This window comes from Protopterus annectens, chromosome 11.part0 (genome assembly GCF_019279795.1).
Source record: "Protopterus annectens isolate FY-2018-M chromosome 11.part0, PAN1.0, whole genome shotgun sequence".
Taxonomy (NCBI): domain Eukaryota; kingdom Metazoa; phylum Chordata; order Ceratodontiformes; family Protopteridae; genus Protopterus; species Protopterus annectens.
This window is the reverse complement of record NC_056745.1, coordinates 1,451,836,009-1,451,856,008: the sequence shown is the minus strand read 5'-3', so window position 1 is coordinate 1,451,856,008 and position 20,000 is coordinate 1,451,836,009. Positions and strand designations below refer to the sequence as shown.

At 36.3% G+C, this 20,000-nt stretch overlaps 1 protein-coding gene across 1 annotated transcript in view; it reads right to left on the bottom strand.

Annotated features, from left to right (window-relative positions):
• PTPRZ1 (protein tyrosine phosphatase receptor type Z1) overlaps positions 1–20,000 on the bottom strand; it is a 1,642,174-nt gene that overhangs the window by 275,323 nt on the left and 1,346,851 nt on the right. The window contains exon 20 of the mRNA XM_044088744.1: positions 11,650–11,784. Within this exon, the coding sequence (XP_043944679.1) occupies positions 11,650–11,784 (135 nt within the window). The remainder of the gene's footprint in view (positions 1–11,649; positions 11,785–20,000) is intronic.

Sequence of the window (20,000 nt, the reverse complement as noted above, 5' to 3'; positions counted from 1 at the left end):
GGATTCAACAACATGATATAGACCCTTTTATTCAGGTAGACTCTCCCTAGTGAATATTCCAACACAGCGAACTCAACCCCAAATCTAGGCAACATCATGGTGGCATCACAGAGTGCAACGCGTTTACACAGAAAGATGCCAGAACTTGAGTTCTTCATGCAACTGAAACACATTCATATCTGTACAGTTACTGAAACATGTTTTCAGTACAATGACAGCACCCCTCTATATCAGGATTCAATGCCTATCATGCTCTCAGGCACTAGGGTGAATAAATGGAAGTGTCTGTACTTATCAGAAATAACCATCACCTCATGTGAAATTGCCCACAAGTCTAACTAGGAGATCCTGGAGATCTAAATCATTCTTTAACAATTATTATTTCATTGCTAGCTACAGATTGCTGCAGAGTACCTGCAAATAGGAGCTAAAGCCACTGCCTATCCCATTTCCATCCTAATAAATAGATCTATAAAGGAGGGTATTGTCCCTTCTATCTGGAAAATATCCCATATCATTCCCCTTCACAAAGGGGGCAAATCTAATGACTTCTCTAACTTTCGTCCCATAGCACTATTATCACCTATAGCTAAAATCATGGAAAAATGTATCCATAAACAACTACTAAACCACCTTCTCCATAATAACCTACTTGCCAATAGTCAACATGGATTCAGACCTTCCCACAGCACCACTACTGCATTACTCTCCTTTACCAACTCCATCAACTATAACCGCAACATCAATAAACTCTCATCTTCTCTCTTCATTGACCTATCAAAAGCCTTTGATATGGTTAATCATAAACTTCTTCTGTACATACTAAAATCTCAAGCACTAGATCCCTCCTCCTTAACTTGGTTTACTTCTTATCTTGAAAATCGTCAGCAAGCAGTACTCTGGAAAAGTTCACTATCCACCCTCCTTCCTATTTCTATAGGAGTACCTCAAGGGTCTATCTTAGGCCCACTTCTATTTTCTATCTTTATTAATGACCTCCAGTCAGCTATACCTAACACCACTTGCATACAATATGCAGATGATTCCACTATAATCTGTACTGCTTCTTCTCAAACAGAACTTCAACCTCTCACCCAAGAAATCTTTACCACTGTTGAAAACTGGTTCTCTGACCATTGTCTACTCCTTAACCCCAAAAAAACCAAATTACTACTGTTTGCACCTACCCGCAAAACTACTTCCCTAAACTTCTCTATTTCTTCCACTGATAACACTCATATTACTCCTGATTCTTCTACAAAACTACTAGGTATTACTATTGACAATAATCTTAATTTTGACTGTCACATCAATAACACAATAAAAGTAGTTAACAAAAAGATTGGATCCCTTTACAGAATCAAATCCTTCCTTACACCTGAAGCCTGGACCACCTTAGCCCAATCTCACCTCCTCTCTACCCTTCTATATGCTTCCCCTATTTACACAAATCTCTCTAAATGTAACCTTAAGAAACTTGCTTCATCTTACCATAATATTGCTCGATTTGCCACAGGATCCCAGTTTAGAACTCACCACTGTCTGAACTTAAAACAACTAAACTGGCTTGAACTTCCTAACAAGCTTACTTTTCAACAGCTCTCAATAGCTCACAACATTCTATATCAACCATCCAAAACACCAATACTCTCTAACCTCCTTACTCCCTACAACAATCTGAAACAACTACGTTCTTCAAATAAACTACTAGTTAATAGTACCAAACCCAATAATGCTGCAGGAGATTGTCTTTTTTCCAACTCAGTTGGCAAAATGTGGAACAAACTTCCACTTAATATCTCATCTTTGTCCACTCTTCCACTCTTTAAAAAACAACTGAGAATCCATCTTAATAAACACTGGCTTTGCTCCTGTACCAATCCTGATTAACCTTTCTTCCTCCTTTTCTCTACCTCAATATTTCCTTCTCACTATAACACATCCTGACTGATCCCCATGGACATAATATCCTTGTAGATTCAACTTATCTCATATATACAAAAGAAAAAAAAAAAAAAAAAATTATGACTATGTATTATTTTAGACTACGTTATGATATTATAAATTGCGTATTGCAATTATTTGTTTTGTTTTGATATGTGTATTTTCTATGTATTTTTTCTGTATTCCCCTTACTTGTTATAACCTTTGGAGCTTTTCTCCCCGGGCCTCCACTGAAAATGGACATATATCCAGCTGGACTAGCCCAGTCAACAAATGTAAAATAAAATAAATAAATAAATAAAATAAATATACCCCACAGATCTTGGAAATTCCTCAATACCATTGACATGTTAAATATCAAACCACATAGTTTCCTCCAAGGGGATTTCAATCGCCCATTGACTTACATCTCTAATAATGGATAACTTCAGTATTTCCTATATTTTATCAACAGCAATGCACTGGAGGAAATTGTAGAACTACTCACTATAGGCTTGAATATCCTTGAGCTGGTCCTTACCAACCTAACCCCAACCTGTAGCCCACCATGGATTTCCTCCTCTCTGTTACCTTCTCTTTCAGGCTTGATGGTATCATACCACCACCAAATGAAACCACTTTTACAGACTTCCCCAACGGAAAACCTACTTCAGCTTGTAAAAGATCTATGTATAATTCCTAATAATCCCCTGAAAATGGACCCAACTGATTGGGCTACCATAGTCACCTCTAGTTTTTACAAGCATCTAATAAGCTGCATTGAAAAGTCTGTACCCATGGTAAACATTGGAATAAACCTCTCTGATGGTGCTCCTGTACTAATAAACTGTATACCTAAAGTAGGAAAACAAAGAAACGTAAAAAAGTTACACCCACTCTCACTGAAAGTTTAGCTTCCTCTGCAATCACTTTTGATCAAGTCATAGAATCTCTGTCAAAGGCTAAAAATAGTGTTTGTCTTGGACTAGATAATATACCAGGCTGCATTCTCATTGGTGCTAAGTGTGTACTATCTGAGCCTCTTCAATCATAGCCTATCCACAGGGTTTGATCCTGATGCCTGGAGAACACCTGCTGAGTCTCCCTGAAACAGGAGTGGTCCCTCTACATACCTGGATAATTATAGGCCCATCAGTCTTCTCAGCCTTATGCAAACTCATGGAATGTATCATAGCAGAACTCATTTATGCAAGCATAGGCTACTTAATTGATCTAAACCCCAATCAGACTGGTTTTCTTAAGGGCGGGTCCTTTTGCCTGAAACTAATAAATGTTTAGAAAAGATTACAGATGATATGGACAATGGTCACTCTCTCCATGCTGCCTATCTTGACCTGACCAAGGTTTTTGACACTATCATCCATGCTGGTATTATTGAAAAGTTGCACAAAGTTAATGTAAAACTGTGCATTGTCTTCTGGGCTGCAAACCGGCTGTTCAAATCATCCCAGGTAGAGAAAGTTGCTGGTACCCTCTCTGAACTTAAGATTGTAACTAACAGCGTACCACAGAGATCAATGCTAGGTCCTTTCCTCTTTGTCACTTATTTTGCAGATATCCTAGCCAAAAACCGTGAATTGTGATTGTCCAAAACGGCTGATGACTGCAAGCTGGAAAAGGCTATTCATACATCCACTGGTACAAAACTGCTCCAAAAAGGAATGGAATATCTACATGCCTGGTACCCTGAAAACAGTCTTAAATTAAAGGCAAAAATTGCATCACAGTTGTGTTTGCTAAAAAAAAAAAAAAAAAAAAAAAACTGTTCCTACACCATGTGTTATAAATAGTACTCCTCTTCAAACCAATATAGTCAGAAGAGACCTAGGTACTTATATGGGCAACTTTCATTTTTTCAGTCTTTATGTTTCTACCATGGTTAGGGTATCCTTCTATCTGGAACAGTTACTTTCCAAGGGAATATTTTTAAAATCTGAAGACATCCTCTTAATACTGTACTCTTTCTTTATCAAACCCACCACTGAATACAATCTCCCCTTTAGAATGTGCAAATCCAAGCATATCACTCAACTTGAAAGGCCCTAATGTTTTTTAACCAAACAATAACAACAAAATAAAATAAAATAAAATAAAGGTCTCAAATCCTTTTACTATCCTAATAAGTTTTTCCAGCTTGCTTTATGCTCAGTAACCTACCTGTTTCCCTGATGTGACCTGTCTCACATTTCAGTCCATGAAAAACCCAGTCCTATTTTACCTCTTATTTCTTCACAGAATCAATGACTCCACAAATACCCATACTAGAGACATAAATTTACACCAACCAATAAATAGGGCTTATTAGAAGAAAAGGTGCTTAACTCAATGTATTTGCATCTTATAGAAATGCTACCATTAGAAGGCAATCAGATTGCTACTTTGCCTTTAAGGCTAGTCTTGATGATTGGATGAGCAGACATATTTACACCTGGGCTACCATGTACATCCCTGCTTGATTTGGAAGATGGGCACAATTATTATTAAAGAGTGGACAGAACTTTAAGTCCATCTACTTAAATGTATAAAGGATAGACCTCTTAAGGTCCCTGTGATCTCCAGTATTGTACTGCTCCTAGGAGAATCTGAAAGTTAAGGATCATCTTCTCTTGGATGTAACGTCAGCTCTGGCTGATGAAGTTTGCAGGCAACTGCAAACTGGGGCTTATTGTTAAGTAACCCTCTCACCCCCAACCCCCCCTGAATGAACTCTCCATAGTAAAATGTTGGTGAACTAAAAGAGGGTTCAAACTAAATGTTAAAATGTGTATTATCATCACTTCAATAGACAACCCCTCCCCTCATTGTACTATATAAATATCACATCACTACAAAACAAAATTGTGATCCTCAATCTAGCCACTCGGGTTGATAATTCCCTCTCGTTTCACCATCATGCGATAATGGATGCCAGGAAATAGTTTTATTTAGCACATCTAATTGCCAAAAGAATATTGTCAAGGTCTAAAGAGATAATCACTCTCTTAAACTTAACATTGAACAATCATCGAGTACAAAGCCCACGTCTGGATTTGTCTCATGAAACATAAAGAATTAGAATGATGCCAAAAATTCCTAAGCAAAATGAACACAGACTTAAAGTCCCTAAACTAAGAGAGGTTGGAAGCTCTACCCCTTTATTCAGAGTCCTATAAATTTTTGAGGGGAAAGCTCTGTCCCATTTAAAGAGTCATTATTGACCTAGTTTTCCTGGCACTTCTGTATCTCTGAAAGTACAATGTAACAACCAGTCCTAGATCTAGGGGCCAAAATATTGACAGAGAGATAAATAAGACACTGTGGGGGACACGTTTATAACTCAGCATTGTATTGGTATCCACCAATTTACTCCTGAAATTGACTGTGTTTGCCATTGTGGAGTAAGGAGGGTATCAGGAAGGTGTGAATTGTCATAATACTCAGTAGCCTTGAATTATACATGAATCTGAAAGGGGTGCCATTTACAAAAAGTCTGTTCTTTTGTAAGACGGCAATCTCCAGTAGATCATGGAGTCATTATTGCAGAAGAAGAGAAATTAGTGCTACTTAAATAATAAATAATCTCAGATAAATCATAACTAAATAGGCAGATCACATTACATATTTCAGAAGAGAATACCAGTTTTTCATGAATTGCATTGTGTTGCTGCATTCTTAGTAACCGCCACATTAAATATTTCAAAGAACAAAATGCCATTTTTTATGAACTGTATTGTGTCAGGGCAATCTGGGTAATTTTGCCAAAGCTTATATCTATATATCTATATATCTATATCTATATCTATATTTATATATAAAGGGGCTATATTAGCTAGTCAAAGTGTGAAAAGAGCGAATGCTCTTTCATTGACTGCTAATATGCAAAAACACACAAAGTTGAAAATATAGAACAGGAGACAAACATTCTAGAGCAAACCACCGCGGATATAAAACCACGCTGTAAAAATGCTTTATTACAAGTTAAAATGAAGGGAGCTTTCTCTGTGACACACACATTTTAACTTGTAACAAAGCATTTTTACAGCGTGGTTTTATATCCATGGCGGTTTGATCTAGCATTTTTGTCTCTTGTTTGTTTACTTGCCATAGAGCAACATTTAGCAGCTGAGAGGGTTTTTCTTTCATTCATCAACATATGGAACAGGAATTTTTTTTTCAAAGGGGAAAAAATAGCTGCTCCAAAAAAAAAAAAAAAACAAAAACAAATCCACAAACAAAATAAAGTGCTGGGCTGTGCCCCCCATACCTCCCCCTTCTTAAATATACCAACTCCAAGATCGCACCACAGTGGAGGAAATGGCAACGTCCCGACAATGGCCCAGCAATTTTTTTTTCCCTGGGTAAATAAAATCGCTGTTCTAGCCGGTTGACGTATGTTTTCGCATATTAGCAGTCGATGAAAGAGCTTTCGCTCTTTTGACACTTCAACTAGCTAATATAGACCATATATATATATATATATATATATATATATATATATATATATATATATATATATACATACACACACACACACACACACACACACACACACACACACACACACACACACACATATATATATATATATATATATATATATATATATATATATATATATGGGTCTACTTTTGTTAGTCGAAGTTACACTTACCTGAATTTTAAAAACATGAGATTACTTCACTGAAACCTTACTATTGTGAATCAACAGATGACATCTATTTTTTCTAAAGGAAATGAACCACTTGGCCACCAGGGTGAACTTTGCCCTTTTCCCCAGTGTAGTGCAATCTTGGAGTTGGTATATTTAGTTATGGGGGGAGTGAGGGCACAACTCCCCCACATGGGGTGGGGGGGGATCCCCCCACTTTAATGAGTTTATTTTGCGTCTGTTTTTTTTTTTGTTTTGCCCTGGTAGCCAAAAGGTTCTTTTCCCTTAGAAAAAATATTGGCGATCCATTGATTATTTGGAATAGCATGGTTTCGGTGAAGTCAGTTTGCTTTTTTGTGGTTTGGGTAAGTATAAATTTGATTAATGAAAGTAGACCCCCCCCCCCCCACACACACACACACACACACACACTCACACACGTACACACACACAGACACACACACACAAACACACACACACACACACACACACACACACACATATATATATATATATATATATATATATATATATATATATATATATATATATATATATATATATATATATATATATATATATATATATACACACACACATACGCAATCCCAAAATCCAGCATTCAAGAAATAAATTCACCAAGCCCTATATTGTTATATTAGAGCAAGAAAAAAGCTACACACATAAATGTAGTGTGTTTAAATTCCTTTATTGCAGAATGAACATCTGAGCAGTATACTGAAACAACGATCTGGCTGTAACACAGCCCTCTAGCATCGTCAGTGTGAGTAACAGCAACCTAACTCATCACCTTCTTATAATCAAAACTTAAAGTAATACTATCCATATTATACACAATAAAAATAAAAAATAATAACAAAAACAATAAAGTGATGCATAAAATATATCAAGCTACACCTAAAATGGAGCAATAAATCATTATAACTTTAAACATCTTAACCACTGTGTCTAACTCAAATTATTATATTACCAATGCTTATTCAACCCAGGAACCTAAACTAATAATCCATATTCTTTCCTTTTTATCTAAAAGTTACGTTTAGATAAATTTGACATACTCCTACCTTTCAGTACATCAATCCGCACAAACATAAATTGTGCAGACGTACGCTCCAACTTATGCTTGTAAAGAGCACTTCTCTGAAGTTTACAATTTATATCACTTAAATGTACTGCTATTCTACTTTTAAATGGCCTGGAGGTCTGTCCTACATAAAATGCTCCGCATTGACAAATGGCCATATACACCACCCACTCTGTACCGCAAGTAATTAAGCATCCTGGTGAAAGAATTTGCTTAAATGGCCATTCAAGATTGTCAGTTTTCGACCCTTAGCTGTCGAAATTTAGGTGTTCGACAAGCTAAGCGGTCGATAACATAATACAGACCCCTTTGCTATACATGCTGCCACTAAGAGATATAAATCATGGAAATAGTGTATGATATCAGATCACATCATGTTGTATCTCTTTTTTTCTTGGGACAAGATGTCTGCTGTTATTACAGCACAAAGCTGCTTGGCAGTAATCCTTAGCTGGATAATCTGTATTCATTCAAGCTAATATGTAGGGAGTGAGAGTAAAATGCTGCTATTCTGTCCATGTTTTTGAACTGGTACAATAATACAACTACAACTATACAACACAGTAATTTTATGCTTAAAGTTCTTATTTCTGGTAGCAAGAAAGATATGGAGTTGTTGTTACATTTAACTGGCCATGGAATCAAACTGTGTTGGTGATTACGATCAATTGTTATATAACTTATAAATAAAGTTAAACAAACAAAAAAGGTCCATGTTTCACTTGTTATTTCATATGAGTGGTACTATACAACAGTCTGCATCCAGGGTAAGGAACTGAGGGGTATACTTTGACTAGACGCCATCAATGATGGATTAACGCTGCAGGCTGACCTTCCTATTATGCTTTGCAGAACTTCACCCAAACAAGGCATTTAATTATAGCTTTTTTATCTCTCAGTAGTTGCTCATCCATTTGACTTGCAGCATTTTTTACCTTGGGCTATATGACTATGAACATAATGGTCCCTAGTGAATCCAGAATTTTGCAATCTGTTAATTGGCACATCTCATCTGAGCCATGTCAACAACCCTTTTCTGACACAGCTGTGCTGATTAGTGCCTGGCATTTTCTGCCCTATGGTGCACAGGTGCCATTTTCAAGAAATCAGCACTTGTAGATTCTTATCCTTATTCATTGGCTGCTTAGCTAGCTTGAAGCTTTTTCTGATCTCATGGACACATCCTGAGAAAGAGTTGGTTACCTCATAATCTACAATGATCCTCTCCAATCAAACTGATTAGTTCAACAGATGAAAGCTTGTGACTGAAGCTTTTAAGATTATCTTGACAGCTAGCCTGTGCCATAAGGTGCATTATAATATTTAAAGTCCGAATGTCACTTTTTCTATATCCTTCGTTAACCTGATTACATGGTCTGCTTTTGTCTTTTAATATTGTAAAGCTTTAAATAATTTCAAACATTTTAATTTAGGAATTATCAATTGTCTAAGAAGTCCAAAAGTACCAGAGAAATGAAGTAAGATAATAAAATAGATATATTTGAAATGCCTGCAAAAAATAGGAGAAGACTGAAAGCAAAAAAGCTACATTGCAAAGAAAAAAATTAATTATGGTTAAGGATGGGAAATAAAAGGATATGTCAGACAGAAATTCCTCCAGTAATGAGTGTTGAAAAATCTAATTAAGGATGACACAAAAGACATCCTATAAAAATGATGAATATAATGCGCTGCAGATTCCTTATAGCAATAATCCTAGACGCTATCTTCTTCATTATACTATATCTATCAACTTCTTAACTATTAAATCAAAGATGGGAAAATTATGGACAAAGGTAAAAGAAAAAGTGTTCAGTCTTCCAAGATAGTTACACTTATTCAGAGCAGAGAATGCATAATTTCATTAGTGTCTATGTGTGCATGTTTGCGTATAAACACACACACACACACACACACACACACATATATATATACACATACACACACACACACACACACACACACACACACACACATGAAGAATAAAGTCTTGATAAGATATAAGACTAAAGCTAAAAAAGTTCTACAACTGTTGTGGGCTTGATTTACTTTTGTGATGATTTCTTTTTTTGCCACTTGGTGTTCTAATGTTTAAAAAGATATCTGTCTGCTCTTTGATTTTTTTCATTCACAGACATTTTCATACACACACACACACACACACACACACACACACACACACACACACACACATTGGGAGTGTGTGTGTGTGCATGTGTGTGTATCATTTTTAAAGGACATTTCTATAACTCTCATACTGCATTCAGTTGTATGTTTTATACTTTATGTCAATCAACCTCAGTTATTTTAAAAGAGACAAGTGCAACTTTTAGTCAAAATTAAGGGTGAACTAGAGTACTGAAATCATCAGAAGCAGTCACAATGCATAAAACTAGAGCTGAATAAAAATAACCTGAATGTATAAAATTGTGTTAAAAAAATGAATGGATGGGTCTAAAATCACAGTTTTTCATGAAGGCAAAGCCCCGCCAACACCTGTGTATGAGGCTCTGTCGCTACACCCTAACTAATCACCTCTGATGTCACAGTTACCTGGCAGAAAGGCAAATGCTTTATTTCTGCGCAAGAAACAATTTCCCTTTTTCTCTCTGCTTTCTTCAGTGAATTTTGATAAAGCAATTGTTTTCTAAATACAGTACCCAGATTAATATGCTCAAGACAGCTGTGCTTTGTTATAAGAAATAACACCCACTACTCAGCAATGATTATGATAGCAATCTGTGAGGACGCAGATCTACCTTTCCTGAGAGAGTGAGTCACAGAGGTGCAGGCCTGACGAAATCTAGTGCACCTTTTATTTAACACATTATAAAGAAGAAGTTTAAAATAAGTTCTTACTGCTGCTTCTTCAGAAAATGGGATGCTGGATTCTAAAAGCAAAAATGGAAGGTTGCTTTTCTTAGAATCTGCACTATAAATTAATATTTAAAAAAGTTAACATAGTCTAGAGTTCTTCTACTTGAGAAATTTAGTCCCACAAAAAATTAAGTAAGTACTATGTCTTTAGAAGTGTAATTTAAATAACAGTATTATTTTAATGGAGAGTACATCACACAAAGAACAAAGAGGTATAAGTTTCCCTCACATTTATATAGATACATATATGATAAAGTCTGCTTAATTTCCCCAGTGGAAAACATCGGATGTCCATTTTTTTTCATGTTAAAAATGTAACACAAGAAAATGATTTTAGAGTTTATCTGTAACGCGGGTTGAAATAATATAGCATTTTAAGTAGCCAAAACCTATAACGTCATGTAATCCAGTTGTTTCAGTGCAGCCTAACATCACAGTCTTGAAGTATCAATAGATTTTAACATGATTAAACCCGGCATGGGTCTTTGTGGACTATGTTACGGTTTATACGTTCTTGTCACATCATTTTTTTTTTTACAATTTTCCTCTTTTCCAGGCAGTTTATGCTGTGAAAATACAATGTTTTACTTCAATAAAATTTCCTTTAATACTGCAGAGGATGGAAAATGTTTTATTACGGTTGAACTGCACTTACATTGCTGCCCTTTTTGCACTTACCGGGTTACAAGGAATAATGTAAACAGTGTGTCTCAGTTATGGAAATGTTTGCAGTCTGCAGTACATTTCTGGCTAAACTTATTTCACGTATTATTTCCTTCACCGTGATGTGATTCTCAGGTTATAAGGTTATTGTGATATGAAATAAATAGCTGAATTTCAAAAGAAATGTTGTAATTCTCATTTTATATCAAAACATCAGTTAGGGAAATCATGTATATGAAAGGGAGACTAAAACAGTTCTTCCAAACGACTGTTACAACAGCTCTGATAATGTGCAATAAATGGATTTTCTGTGGATAAAATATTTTGGCTTGTTATTCAATAAGCATATAATAAGCAAATAGGAAACGCATATAATAAGCCATATAATAAGCGAATTGGAAACATATAACTCAGTGTATACTTAAAATCATACCCTTCCTTTTTCAATTAGGTTAGTTATCATTACAATCACTTCAACGTTATTTTCCCAGATCATTCTCCAGAAATCTTCTGCAGTTGATTTCAAAGGTCCTTGAGCTGCAATGTATGCTTTTGGCCTTTTATAGCCCTGATAACAAAAAAACAAAAGAAAACGGAATTCAATGACATCCATGGTGTATGACCAAGGCATGAAACCAATTTCAATAAATAAGTGTTAGGCAAAGAATCTTCTGCTGGTCTAATGTAATGGAATTAAACACACTGACATTGTAAATATGTTACATAAAGGAATCACAAGTTTTCTGTGAGAAAAATTAATAGTGCTTCTATTTGTATTTCTTTATTATTTATTAGTCAAGTAAGTGAGATGGTTGAATATGGCCATGAGCAAAGCCATAAGTGCAACACTGAAACAGCTAGGGCAGACATACACACACACACACACACACACACACACACACACACACACGCACGCACGCACACACACACACACACACACACACACACACACACACACACACACACACACACACACACCACACGCGTGCGCGCGCACACACACACACACACACACACACACACACACACACACACACACACACACACACACACACACACACACACACACACACACACACACACACACACACACATATATATATATATATATATATATATATATATATATATATATATATATATATATATATATACAAACACCCCCATGTACTTTTTGTCACATCCTATCTAGGCATCTCATAAGGTCTGCAATAAACTGCAATGTCTTGTAGATAATTATCTTTTTTTATTCTATTCTTTTTTTTATTTTTTATTTTATTCTATAATATTATATTATTGTCTTTTTGAGCAGACATAGAATCATGTTGCATAGTTCTCAAGTCAAATTCAAGAAATGTAATTTTTTGCAGGAAAAGGCAGCTGTGATAGAGAAATCAAAGATGCTGAGAATTACTGCCAAACACAATGAAAATATTATTAAACCAGTGAACTGCATAGTTGCTTTGTATGTCATACTGAATTTCTTTATCCATTAAATTAGAATTGCTTTCCCTTATGCCAGAAGCTAACATCATATTAAGTTTTTGCTTTCCCACCTGCCCTATCTGTAAGACACTTTATAGCACCTGCACCAAATCCCCGTCACCAGCAGGCAGGGCAGAAGAAAGTGCAGTTATTTCTAAATGATTGGAGCAGTTGCTGTACATTATCTTGCTAGATGTGCAGAGAACGTGGCTTTCATGTTGGGACTGAAAACACAGGTTGTGTCAACCTTTAAAACTTGGCACTAACATAATATTTAACATGATATAGTCTAGCAAAACATTTGACCCACAGTGCAAAGTCTGTAAAATATATTATAGTGTTATATAATTTCATTTTGCAGCTGCACTTTTTTAATACACAAAATAAAAGCAGTTTCTATAAGATGCTATAGTAATGGTGATAGCAACTAATATACATTTGTATTTCCCATGCCCAAAATAAAGGCATCCTTAGCAAAAATAATAAAAGGGAAATTTAACTTTACCTCCGTAATTAATCTGCAGTCTACTAATTGTCAGTGCTAAATATAATTCCAAGAGCCATTAAAAAATAAAACAGAAAAATCCCTATTTTCAAACTGCAGGGATGGCCATTGCATTTCCCTCCAGAAAGCAGGATAGTTCAGTGCAATTATTCTGGTGTGCATATAGGGGATTCATAAACAATCATGTTGGTCGCTCTACGCCTACGTGAGGTGTCAGCATGATAAGCAGCAATGCTAATCGAATACGCATTCTGCTCATCATGCCTACACAGATGCAAGCACATTAATGTGGCCAGCAATAGTGTTTGTGGCCATGGAAAGGTGTGTGCATGTAGCAGCACACAATCGAATACACATTCTACTCATCATGCCCACACCTTTGTAAGAACCTTTCCTTGGCCAGCAATGGTGTTTGTGACCATGGAAAGGTGCGTGCATGTAGCAGCACACAATCGAATACACATTCTACTCATCATGCCCACAACTTTGTAAGAACCTTTCCTTGGCCAGCAATGGTGTTTGCAGCCATGGAAATGTGCGTGCAGACATGAACACAAAATTTAAAGAAAATGTCTTGCATACAGGCAATGCTCAGATATGGGCATGCACTATACCCCTTATGTATTAAGAGTAAATACAGAATGAGGTGATGCAAAATGGGGGAAATGGGACACTAAGCTGTGTTATAATGAATAATTAATGTTGTAGAAGAAATGTTTAAAATATGCTCATATCCCACAGGCAACTGTGATAAAAGTGTATAAGAAGCATTACTGACATAAATCCTGCAATATTGATGTAATGATAATTAATATCAGTGACAATCCCACAGTTATGCACATAAATAAAAATGGACATTCTAATAAAGGATGTGCTGGGGGCATAAAGCTACAGTGTAACAAAGGGGGGGATGTGCTAGGGGCATAAAGCTACAGTGTAACAAAGGGGAGGATGTGATAGGGTCATAAAGCTACAGTGTCATACCTCTCAACCATACCAAATTCCTCAGCAAAAAGCAGTTTTGTGGGTAAAATATTGGGGTGCCACAAATTGCAGTGTGACCCCTTTCATTTCTGAATTTCCTGTTTCTTTTAACTCTTGATGTCATCACATGCAGGGTGTGTTGATGACAGTTTCTGCAGACCGGTCTGACATCACATCTTTCTTCTCCGGCTCGGCTCCTCTTCCAGGTAAAAAATATAATTGTAATGGCAGCTTCTTTTATTTACTTACAACTACAGGCAGGAGAAATTTTTAATGGCTGCAGGAGATGGTTAGAGGTACTCAGACTCATACCCTGTACCTTAGGTACAAGTAGCAAGAGCCTAAATTCTCTACCCGTACCACTACCACTTGTGATTCAAAGATTTAACCATAGTTCTCAACTGTCCAAAGTTTTACAGAATATCTGGAATGTTTGGCTCGTACTTTTGGTCTGTTCCTTTTAACATTTGTGGTTTTCTGGCAAATAAGTGAGAACTGAATTTACTAAATAATAAGTTAAGTTTGTCTTCCTATCTTTCAGGAAATGCATGGTAACACAAAACATGTTATTCTAGCAACTTTTCTAAGATTATATAAGCAATGTTTAAAATGTGCCCCTGGTTTTGGGCTTTTGCCCCCCCCCCCAATAAATGTTGGCTTTTTTCAGATTTCTTTTGCTACATAATTCTTCAGGGGGAGAGAAGTTTAGTGCTGCTTATGCCAAGTCTGTTTATGTTGTTAGTAGTACAAAAGGTAGAATGCTTGCTTTTGATGCAGAAGGCTATGGGTTTACTCCCACATTTTGTAGATGGATTGCTGATACTGTTCTGTGTTGTACTTTTAAATGGGGTGGATGCTGCATTACTGAGAATGTCCTCTTTGGCACAGATACCTAGTAACTATGAACCTGTTATCAGTTTGCCATCCATTCCCTATTTCAGTATTACTAGTTTATCATTTTTTAATGTAACATAGGCAATTTATTCCTCAAGGGCAGCAGGCACTTTATTTGTTGATGAAACAATGAAATATTAAGTTGTTTGCTAGCAGCAACCTCTTCATTAGTTATAGATCTTACAGATCTATTTAATGTGGAATTATTTAGATGACTTTTACTTCTGCAGAGAATGTGCATATTTACTGATATCGGTGGGTTGTAGAAATCTGAGTAGACTTTTACGATGGAAATGTTCTGAATTGTGCAGTTTTGTCATTATTGGTTCATGCATTTTGTTTCATTGCTTACTGGAAAAATCTTTAAAACAATAAATTTAAAACACACCCTAACAAGTGTGCTGTATTATACAAAGAATGTAATTTAATACAATCCAGAAGGTGTATCAAAAATTACATGTATGTTTCATGTGCAAGGGGCCTATGATTTGAAAACAACCCAAAAGTAATCTTTATTTACCACTGGCCATGCATTTTCTTTGAATGTGAATTTCAATGCTGTTTTAATGAATTTGAGTTTCAAGGGCAGAGAAGTTTTAATGCTGTCTATTTTCATTGTGAGACTGCATTGCTTTGTTAAGCAGATGTCTATTAGTGTTTGTGCTGTAAAATGTAAAATAAAACTTTTAAATGAAATCCATATAATCGTAGAAGTAAAGCAGTATACGCATTACAGTGTTTATGGTAAACGGGGCAAAATAGCCAAGTAATGGAACATTGGAATGGCTGCAGGGGAACTCTGGGCCATATTTTGGTTGTCTGTTCTTCAGTTTATGTTTGAAAGTTAGTATCCCATAATTCCATGGGAGTGGGTGCATAATTATGTATTCAAATTTTATGTTAATCAGCATACAGATTTGTATATTTTTCATGGGCCTTTGTCCAGATTTGTGATGTTTTCAGGTTGAGAGGTATGTACAGTGTAATAAAGGGGAGGCTGCGCTAGGGGCATAAAGCTACAGTGTAGCAAAGGGGAATGAAAATGTAATACACCTGAATTAAATGCTGGCTTGAGATAACAGTTAAATACAGAAGGAACTTTATAGGATGAATGCATGGAATGCAGTTATTGCATATGAGATGTACATACAGAAATTTATGTATGCAAGCTGACACCAGCGCTGTATTCTCCACCTTGGCATGTATACACAAGAACAAAAGGACCTTACAGCTGCAATGTCAAGTAAATTAGAAGCAGACATAATTTTGCAAAGACATGACAGTGGCATCAGTAGGAAAGGGGTTTATCACGTACTGACATGTAATAAACAAGCGAGTGTTGTATAGTTATGTAAATGCTAAATGCTAATCTAATAAACAACATACATGTATAAAAAATGTCAAGACAGAGCAGATAAAAAGTCAGGAGTACATGTTTGCCACTGCTGATTTGCAAACTTGTCTGACCTAGTAATACTGGGCATGCTCACATGAAATTACAGGGAGCAGTAATATAAAAGCAACTCAACAGCAACAGCACAATAAAAAGTGTTGTAACAAAAGAACAGTCACAGTTTCTGATGGTCTAATAGCAACCAGAAACATTGATGAAATCGCTCATCTGCCATTAAGCTGTATAGTGTAATGAAAACAATTCCAGTTTTAAAGACACATTTGGAAGAAGACATGTAATATACAGCCTAATTATCTTGTGAATAGGTAATGCACATGAGCAATGAATGACCCGATGATATTATCATATTATATTATAATATATTACTTTTATATTATATAAATATAATATTATTATATTATTGATGATATATCGATTGATATGGATTGGATACCCCTCTCCAATCCTAACAAAATATCCTCCTCAGGCACACTACCTAACAGTATTTGTGACCACTTACCAGCCTTTATAACTCTTAAGACCACCTCAGTCCTAAGCACACACCAAGTTAAGCAAACCAGAGATTTATCTCACTTCTCCCCCAACACCTTTAATGAAATCTTACAAAGGATTAACTGGAATCCACTCAAATATCTACCTCTCCATGAGGCTGTTGAATTCTTCAAGTCAACATTTCTTAGAATTTTAAATAGTTTAGCCCCACCTCGACTAAAATGAGAAAAATCTAAACAGGCAACCTGGTTTACCAAACACAAAAATCAATTTATGTCTGCTGGGGATAAAGTTTGGAAAACTTGACAAAGCAATAAAAATCCTAATGACCTTATTCAATATAAACAATTACACAACCAGGCAAAATGATTAGTGATTAAAAATAAAAAAAGAACAACACAAACTAAACCCAAAGAAATTTTGTGGCTCAATTAATTCCCTCCTCCATCCAGGTAAAAATAACAATCCTTACCCTAATCCAGATAAAACTCCCACTGAGACAGCCTCACTCTTCAATTTATATTTTATCGACACCCACCTATAGACCCCTGCCTACCTGAACCTCCCACTTCACACTCCTCTACTACTCCTGTATTCTCATTCTCACCTGTACCAACTTTCACTATAAAAACAAATTGCTTCATAAACTCAAACCTTGTGCTAATGCACCAGACAATTTACCTGCTGAATTTCTACAACTATCTGGAACCTCCATTGCCTTTCCTATCAGCATACTTTTTAATAGATCCATACAGGAGTCCAGTATACCAAACATGTGGGAGAAAGCATTTGTTCCTCCACTCCATAAAGGTGGCAACAACTCTGATATCTCTAATTTCCGACCAATCGCTATCCTCTCTCCCATCTCTAAAATATCAGAAAAATGTATTCACACTCAGCTTCTTAACTATGCTGTCCAAAACCAGATACTTCCCTCCACATAGCATGGCTTCAGGCACTGCTCTCATATCCTTTATGGACACAGTAAACAGGGCTTGCGATGCTGGTTACATAGTTTACTCACTGTTACTAGAGCTCTCTAAGGCCTTTGACATGGTTTCACATCCCCTTCTGCTCACAAAACTCACCAACGTAGGTCTGTCACCCCATATCTTAAACTGGTTCTCAGACTATCTCACCAATAGGCAACAATCCACCAAATAGCAACACTCCTTTTCACCTTTTCTCAACACAACCACAGCTGTACCTCAAGGATCTATACTAGGTACACTCCTTTTCAGTATATTAATTTACAGCTTCCACACCACCCTTACCCATGGCACAGTTATCCAATATGCATATGATTCTACAATCATCTGTACTACCAAGTCTATATCTGAGTGACAACATCTTACCCAAAATGCTTTCACTTCAAGCTAAACTTGGATGTCAACCATCTCGCTCTAAATCCCAGTAAAGCCAAAGTTCTAATTTTCCCCCCCAAAAAACTACTGCTCTGAACAAGAATGATTTTTCTTTCCAATCCCATAATAATACTCTTATTGAAATCATTCCAAGTATCAAACTGCAAGGAGTTATTATTGATGAAAAGCTAACATTCAACCTCCATATCCATAGCAACATCTTTAAAACACATCAAAAATTAGGTACCCTGTATCGACACAAATACTACCTTAATAGTACTGCTAAAAAAGTTCTAGCATCACCTTCCTGCTACCATCTCTACTATATGGTATTCCAATCCTTACCAATATCCATTCCTCCCTGAAAACCAAACTGGACTAATGTTACAACAAGATTGGCAAATTCAAAAAAACTCAACACACCACTGCTTATCTCTACAACAGCTAAACTGGCTTTAACTTCCACACTACCTCACTTATTCACAATTAACAACTGCACAGAAACTCATATACAACCATCAACTTGCCCCTCCCTCTCCTCCTTACTGACTACATACCACCTTAACAGGCCACTAAGATCCAAAAACACAATGATTCTGAAAGTCAAAAAATCTAACCTTGTAGTTGGTCAAATGCTGTACTCTTTTACTGTCTCAAAACTATGGAATGTCCTCCCACCTTCTATCAGAGCAATCAGTAATCGTGCTCTCTTTAAGACGTCTCTCATATCACACCTCTCTGCCAATATACCTGTGCCAAAATAGTACCTCCTAACACCTGATAAACTGCTATATCCCTCTACAATGTCACTACTTAGGAGCTCTCTCTGATTTGCTGAATTCAACTGCTTATGCCTACAAAACTCCAAGTAACAATCAAAACTGCTACCCTACCTGACTAACTCCATCCTCAATGATCAAATTGTACACACTGTTGATGTGTAATGTTTGCAAATAACTTGTACCATTATGTTTAATATTTATTTCCATGCATTGAGACTGTATACACTGTATATTGTGCTTTTTCTTTTATGTACTATTAGTGTTATTCGGAGCTTTTCTCCACGGGCCTCTACTGAAAATGTGCTCACCTATGCCCAGTAGATTTTCCCGGTTAACAGATGCAATAAGTAATTAAATAAATGACATAAGAAACATTTGCATCATATCATTTTCAAACACATGCCAGAGCAGATATCAGATAGATGCATAGTAATCACGATCACAGAAATACATATATCGGTCATGTCATGAAGAACACCCTTGAAGGGCTAAGGTGTATACATGACCCACCTGTTAGGGAAATGCCTGAAAAAGATGACCCTTTGAGGGTGCCACAAATATTGCCTGTGAGTATGCCACTGTTGTCTGACAGACAGATATTACCAGATTCAAATCCCTGCCTATCATAAAAGGGTCTCTTCAGACCTCTGAATTGAATGCATGTGTCACATGAAATGGCATTGGAGGTTGTCACAAATAACTGCATTGAATGTGTGCATTAAGCTAGGAGGCATGAATATAATATGAATCATCGGATTTATTCACAATGCTGGAAAGGAGCTATACATGTTATTGCCCACATGACACTGAGCATTCCAATATGACTGTTTCTTTAACCAGGAAGCTGATTCTATCATGTAGGCA